The sequence below is a fragment of the Neomonachus schauinslandi genome, chromosome 3 (genome assembly GCF_002201575.2).
Source record: "Neomonachus schauinslandi chromosome 3, ASM220157v2, whole genome shotgun sequence".
Lineage (NCBI taxonomy): Eukaryota > Metazoa > Chordata > Mammalia > Carnivora > Phocidae > Neomonachus > Neomonachus schauinslandi.
In genome coordinates, this window is record NC_058405.1 from 8,934,847 (window position 1) to 8,942,433 (window position 7,587).

At 38.9% G+C, this 7,587-nt stretch overlaps 1 protein-coding gene across 1 annotated transcript in view; it reads right to left on the reverse strand.

Moving 5' to 3' along the window:
- Positions 1-1,695: 1,695 nt before the first annotated feature.
- LOC110584192 overlaps positions 1,696-7,587 on the reverse strand; it is a 14,303-nt gene continuing 8,411 nt past the window's right edge. The window contains exons 2-4 of the mRNA XM_044913356.1: positions 5,564-5,727; positions 4,707-4,824; positions 1,696-2,138 (exon numbers count right to left, since the gene is read on the reverse strand). Of these exons, the coding sequence (XP_044769291.1) occupies positions 1,735-2,138; positions 4,707-4,824; positions 5,564-5,727 (686 nt within the window). The 3' untranslated portion in view covers positions 1,696-1,734. The remainder of the gene's footprint in view (positions 2,139-4,706; positions 4,825-5,563; positions 5,728-7,587) is intronic.

Consider the following 7,587-nt stretch of genomic DNA (forward strand, 5'->3'; position numbering starts at 1 on the left):
CCCCTTTGACCTCCCTGACTAACCAGTGTCCCCTGCTTGCCCTGCTCCAAAGCACACTGGCCTTTGCTGTTTCTGCGAGATGACTGGCATGCCCTGGGGCACGCCTGCCCCTTTTGCTTGGAACACACTTCCCTAGATATACACACTGCTTCTTCCCTCATCTCCTTCCTGCTTTGCTTAAATGTCACCTCCCAAATGCACTTGCCCTGACCACCCAGTTAAGGCCAGAAACAAGAGGGAAAAATATAAGGAAGGGCAATTCTCACTTCCCCTAATGTATTTGCTTACCTTTCTGGGTACCGATCCATTTTGAAGAGATGACTTCACTCATTTACCAAAGAGCTTGAGAATTGCTGTTTTTAAAAGTATATAAGCAGTGCAATGGTAAGAACACATGCCCCAGGCTCAGACAAGCCCTCTGCACCGTGTGCCTGGGGCAAGTGACCGCCCTCTCAGCCCCAGCAAGGCTGGTTGTGAAGTAGGGATAATGACATTCCCTCAACTTCTTAGAAAGGTCATAAGGATCACATGACTTCATGTAGTAATGGGCTGTGAAAACTGGAAGAGTCCACGTAAACTGGGAGACATCCCTATGGGCCACACAACCAAAAACCCACTGGGAGTATATTTGCATCCTCCTTACACATCAGGACCCTAGGAAGTCATTTTGTCAGTTGTGCTGGACCCTGAGTGGCTAAGAACTTCCAGCAAAGCACAGGGCTGGGCCTAGGAGAATAAGCACCACCCCAGGGGCCCTGTGATAGCCTAAGGACTATTGCAAGAGTAGACACCCACCAATGGAGTCTGAACCACTGGGACACAATCTTCGATTTTTACCCTTCTTGCATCGACTTTAATTACTTCAGTCTTTGTTCTAATCTCTAAGGTCCGTGTGAAGAAAATCACATAGGATTTCAAATATCTAGGTCTATATATGTGCATCACAAAAGCTTGAAACTTTAAAACCAGTCCTGTCTGGTTATTTGAGATTAGAGGCCTAAATCTTTTCATGTGTATTTTCAACCCAGAGTTTTTATATTTATCTCTGTTTCTGTGATTCAACATAACTGTACTTGGCTTAAAAATAAAACAATAACTCCTCCAAAATCTCAACTGTGTTTATGTTTGCTTCCATTCATTTTTCATTTACTAGAGTGAAATGTCCTTGCCCATAACCTCAAACCCATAAACGTGATTGATTTCAGAGGTTGCATTCGAGGCCCACCCCACAAAGCAGAGACAACAGACCACCTATAAACTGGCACTAATGAAAACCACAAAATATAATCTCACATTTACCATCACATTATTCATCTGCCTTTTCAGATTTACCTGCAGATCCCATTATAAGCTATTTCTTTATTCCTAAAGAAAGAATCAGAGAAGCTTATGTTTAAAACAATAGGAATGTTCATTTTAGAGATATCATTAAAAATTATCCTATAGTTATACATTAAAAATAATAGTACCATTTATTAAAATGATAATAATAATAAATGGTGCTATAGAGGGATAAGGAAAGCAGATCTTGTCCTAACCAATGACCACACAGTATGACAGGCCACCCTCCAGACCCAGGTGCTGTATCTGGGAAACTCCCTGTCTGGGGTGAGGCAAGTTCATTGGGGGGGGTCCCCCTTGGGAAAGTCATGCTACGTCAGATCATCCAGGATCTTCTTTAAAGGAACACTCTACTAGAAACCATCTTTGCTTTTGAAGCCCTCCTTGAGGGTATCACGCACTCCTCCGACTTTTCTTCATGGCTTTATACAACTTAATATTCAGGCTAGGGAAACTGGAAATCTCCTCCAGGTCAAACAACTCCTTAAATCTATCTATAAATTTATTTTCTTTCTCCAACCTGAATTTCATGACCCAGAGGATGATGGTAGTTTCTTTGCACAGATGGTCAAAAGTAATGAGGAGTTCTTCCAGGAAAGGGTGGGTGTAGACAACGTCAGCTGCCAGGATGTAGTCAAAATTGTTGGAAGACCTGGGGAAGTTCTCATCTAAAGCTACGCCCCAGGAGAGCTCTTTAACCCGAGGCAAATGCTTGCATTTCATTTTGGTGTTTCGGGAAATATTATATTGCAGGTTTCCAAGTAATTCAGGTAAGTCTGTGGCAGTCACGTGTGCACCTATGTATGAAACAAAGAACAGTAGGAAAAGTAACCCTCAAGGGATAAGGTAAAGCAATCAGTTTTCAAGCCAAGGTGCATTTGCAATTCTGCACAATCACTAACCCCAGGGAAAGACTGGTCGGTACACACAGGAGGGAAATCCCTTCAAAACAGATGCTAAGGCAGCTTTACACTTCCCCTTAAAAAAAAATTTAGATTCCCACTGCACTTTTTAACTCCCTTGCATTTTTCTGTTCTCCTGCGTTTTTTGTTTGTTTTACCATTGTTGCTGTGGCTATTTGTTATTTATCTACTACATGCTAGGAGAAAAATAAGCTAGAGAAAGAGAAAAAATCAAAATATTTGGAACCTTCAATGGAACAAATAGAAGTCACTGTTGAAAGGCACATCTGTTCTTTGCTAAAAGAATTCTGAGCCCAAGTCATGTGAGGTCAAATGAGTGTATTACAACATCGGGCATCCTGTTGTTGAACAAGAGGAGCTCAGGTGTGGAAAGAGGGCTTTTCAATAGAATTACATTGGAAGCATCATGACATCCATGTTTATGCCCAAGTTTTCAGCTTGACCCCCTTACAAGTATGAATCTTCCCATCAAAAAATGTTTAAAACCTAGCCACAACATGTGCATAGTATTCCTACAGCCAAACACCATAGATGCAGGACAGAATACTCAGATGAAGAAAATATGAACAATCTCCAAGTTAAAAGTGAAGAGTAGAAGGAAGAAATTGGGAGAGGCAAAATTGTAGAAACCGATAATCAATAAAATTTGGCCCTAAACTATGAGCTGTGGCAGAGCCTGAAAATAATGCGTAAATAAATCTAGGATTGGCCAATTCCACTGGGAGAGAACTGGGAGAAAGCAGAACTGGGAGAAAAGTCTAGTGCAGCCCAAATCAGTTAAGAACCCATTCCTTAGTCACATTGACAAGCTCTTCTGGCCATTGTGATTGTATTTTGTGGGAAATATTAAAGTGGGAGGACAATATGCGTATCATTGGCAGAATCACAGAAATATGTTGGCACATTCTAGTGTGGGTGGGTCTGTCATTTTCAACAAATCCTTTTAAAATCCCAAGAAAAGGGAGATTCCCCCGTCCACAGTGAATATAAACCATCTGACTATTAAGATTTTTGTGTCTAGAGAGGTAAACACCACCAGTCTTAGAACACCAACTAAACAAAGCCTCTATCTTTTATTATTTGTGTCAAGTTATACAAGCAGCCTAAAAGGATCAATTCTTTTTAGTGAAACAAATGACTTCCCAAAGCACAAATGTGCTCCTGATCAGGAAGCCTTCAGGTATAAATCCAGTGGTGCCACTGACCACCCATATTAAACGGAATGGTGACTTTAGAAAGCAGTATCAGGAAGGAGCAATTTTTAAAAAAAAAATATTTGGGGAGGACTTCATTTCCCCAGTGTTTAGAAAGTTGTAAATTGCTAAATCTTGAATTCCTCTCAAGATTTTAGAGTGGCAGGTATGCATTTCTAGAGATCAAGGAAATCAAGACAGATTTGGGTAGCGCACACCAGAGAAGGCAGCTAAATTAAGGCAATGAAACAGGTAACAACAACAGAGAGAGACTGAAGTGAAGCAGGCTCAGGCATTCATAGAGACTGTCACACGTGTCATGAGAAAAGGAAATGCTGGTGAGAAAAGAAGGGGGTCCCCAAAGAAGAATGGAGATGAACTGAGAAAAGAAATTCAAGGGGAGCCTGGGTGGCTCTATCAGTTAAGTGTCTGCCTTCAGCTCAGCTCGCGATCCCAGGGTCCTGGGATCAAGTCCCGCATCAGGCTCCCTGCTCAGCGGGGAGCCTGCTTCTCCCTCTCCCTCTGCCTGCCACTCCCCCTGCTTGTGCTCTCTCTCTCTCTGTCAAATAAATAAATAAAATCTTTTAAAAAAATAAAATAAAATAAAATAAATTTTAAAAAAAGAAAAGAAATTCAAGGGAAAATGTAAAATTAGAAGCAGACATGATTGATAATACTCCTTCGTTCTAACAGGTGCTTTTTCATGAAAGCATAGGACTTCAAAATCTACAAGGAATGTACAGCTACCTGGGAATGTTGAAATATGGCTAACATCTAAATAAAGACCACCAGAGCCAGCAGTAGAAGATTCTGTCTGGGCCTTGTGGCCCACACGCCTCCTCCAGCAGCCAGGAGGCCTGAGCACACCTCCCAATTAGAATACACTTGTGACATTGGTGCTCCATGAGCAGAATTAATACAACTTCACAGAAAATTCTCAAACAAACCAGTAAGGTGACTTTAAAATTGGTAGTGTTTCTTGATGAAGCCCATTCAAACAATTAAGGAGTTAAAAATAGGCCTAGGTCAGAGTAAACTGGATAGTAAAAGCAGCTAATAACATCTGATCATTAAATTCTCTGACCCCGTCCCACATCGGGCTCCCTGCTCAGCGGGGGGTCTGCTTCTCCCTCTGACCCGCTTCCCTCTCGTGCTCTCTGTCTCTCATTCTCTCTCTCAAATAAATAAATAAAATCTTTTAATAAAAAAAAAATTCTCTGACCCCGTTCAATCAAAAATACCTACTTACCAAGTAAACTTGCCACGATGGAGACTAGCCCTGTTCCAGCTCCAATTTCAATCACATTTTTATCAACCATATTATAGTGCTTCACATTTGTTTCCAGAAAATAGCATAGAACGAGGGCCTATGAAAGTTTTTAAAAAAGAAAAAAGTAGTGCTTGGCAAGTAATAACAGAAAGTAAAATAAAAGTCTATTATATAAATATACTATATACACTAATGCTATGATGCATGGACACATGTGAATGTATGTGTGAATATGTTCACACCACTACAGAAAATTATCAACAGAAGTACATCCTCCAATAGGTTCAACATTTAGACTAGAAAAAGTCCTTGAGGGTTGTTGGGGAGATAAGAGAAATGAAACTATGGAACTCAGTTGCTTAGATATGATTATCTTTAAAGAAAGCAACTTATAGTAATAATAGTCACTTAAAAGAAGTGTGTGGGATTGGGGCAGACAGTGGAGGGAAGAGGGGGGGTCTGCACCCTTCATGGACAACTGGTAAAGGATTGGTGACCTTGTAGAACATTCTGCATGTTGAGACTGATAGATTTCATTATGATTATTTAACTCAAATGGAGCCAACTGAACGGGAAATAAAAATGTTTGCTATTCTAAACTCCCACAGTCACAAAACACTGAAGGTTTAAACAGCATTCTCTATTAATCCTACAAGTCAAAAATAGAATTAATTGGTGGAAGCATTTTCCCAATCTCGTGATTTCTTAGTTTTAGCATTGTTTGAGGTCACAAAAGAGAACTGTGGAACCTATTTTTTCCTTCCAAATAGTACACAATAAGGAACAAAACTGGTTGGAAAACCATTGAAATGTGCAAATTTTGTGTGAAATTATACCGATGGCCAAACAACAGCACCATAACAATCCATGGCTTCAGTAATCCGAATCTCATGACCGACAAAATGAAACCCCTCCCAGGAAGTGGTTGTTATTAGACTTGGAACAAAACATCTTGCCATGATCTCTGCAACCACCTTTTTGTTGTCATCATCTCTCTTCTCTGAAAGGAAAAGAAAAAGTCAATGGTTGTGGTTGTGTTGGTAAGAACCGGGAAAAAGAACCTGATGGAAATGTAGCATTTCTACTCATTCTAAGTTACTTTTGAATATTCATTGACTTTAAGTGCAGTGTAAGAGTAAGGTAAACTATTTTAAAATAACTCATACTATAAGCTAACATTTCATACATCCACAGCCACGTGAAACAAATAATAATTCGTTTCTGCAAAGCCACATGAAACAAATAATAATTGATATACTTTTTAAAAAGCAATATATTTCAAGGGCTACCAATCTATTCATCTAGAACAAGAGAGAAAGATTGGTGATGGAACATAAGATCTTGACTATTCACAATGGCTACATAGTGTAATTCCTGTCAATAATGTATAGTAGTATATCCTTTATGACCTGCCTTTACTTAGGCAAAAGATATTTAATACCATCCAAAAACACACCTTTGTATTATTTTATTATTACTTGTTTTTGTACCATTACTTTGGGCAACTCATGGCATCTTAACATCCGCGACATTGGATAAAGTTCATAAGCAACAATACCAATTACTGAGCACATAGTTAACAAGCCAGACCATGTTAAATATATCATATATGATATTTCATGTAATTTCATTTTATTTCATGTAATTTTTGCAATAATTTTGTGAGGTAGGCATTATTATTTGCGCTTTTACAGGCAACAAAACTAAGATTCAGAGAGCCTTATTAACTTGACCAAGTTCATGCAACTTGTAAATGAAGGAGCCAAAATGTGAGTTCTTTTTTTTTTTTTATTGTTCCAAAGCCCCCTCTCTACTCCTAAAAAGCTAGAATGTAATTTAAAAAAACTGGTTGTCTCTAAGAATTTACAAACTAGTTATGGAGCAAGACACACATCTTTCTCTACGTCTCTATTTCCTCCTTTGTAAAATGTGAAAGATAGAAGATAGCACCAAAGAGTGATGGGTGATTTAAACAAGATGCTGTATGTAAAGTGCTTAGCACTTTGGCTATTACATGGAGCTCAATAAATCATTATCATTATTATAACTTATTATATCTTGGTCATGAAACTAAATAATATTAACATGATCACCATATAAACAAAAATATTGGATTGTGAGGTATCAGAATTGAATTAATTGAAAATTCTATACTTACTCATAGAAGCAGAGAGTAGAATGGTGGTTGCCAGGAGCAGGGATAGGGGAAATGGGGAGATATTGGTCAAAGGGTGCAGTTTCATTTACGCAAGATTAGTAAGTTCTGGAGATCCAATGCATAGCATGGTGACTATAGTTAATAATAATGTATACTTGAAATTGGCTAAGAGAGTAGCTCTTAAGTGTTCTCATCACAAAAACAAGAAAACAGTAACTATGTGAAGTGATGGATATGTCAATTAGCTTGATTGCTGTGTTCATTTCTATATATCTATACATCTATACATCTATATATATATCAAAACATAATTCACACACCTTAAATATCTACAATTCTTACTAGTCGACTATACCTCTAGAATAAAAGAAAATTCTAGAGTTAAATAAGTAAGGGGGAATGCACTGTGGTGAGGGTCACTAATGAATGGCTTCAGGAAGGAAATGTGTCTTAAGTTTAACCTTTGATCTATGATTTGCATTAACAGGGAAGCTTTGTATTTCTTATACCAATTCTTAAAACCCATTGACTTTTCAAGTCTCCTTTCTATTCTCTGAGTCTGGCTAGAGTCCTGCTAGCCACTTCCCCGACCCAGCACTAAATCCAGGCCTAGTTCTCTTCAGCATAGTTCTTAATGCTTAAAAGAGGAAGTAGGGCAAGGCAGGGGTAGGGAAGGAAGGAGGGGAGGGGAGGGGAGGGAAG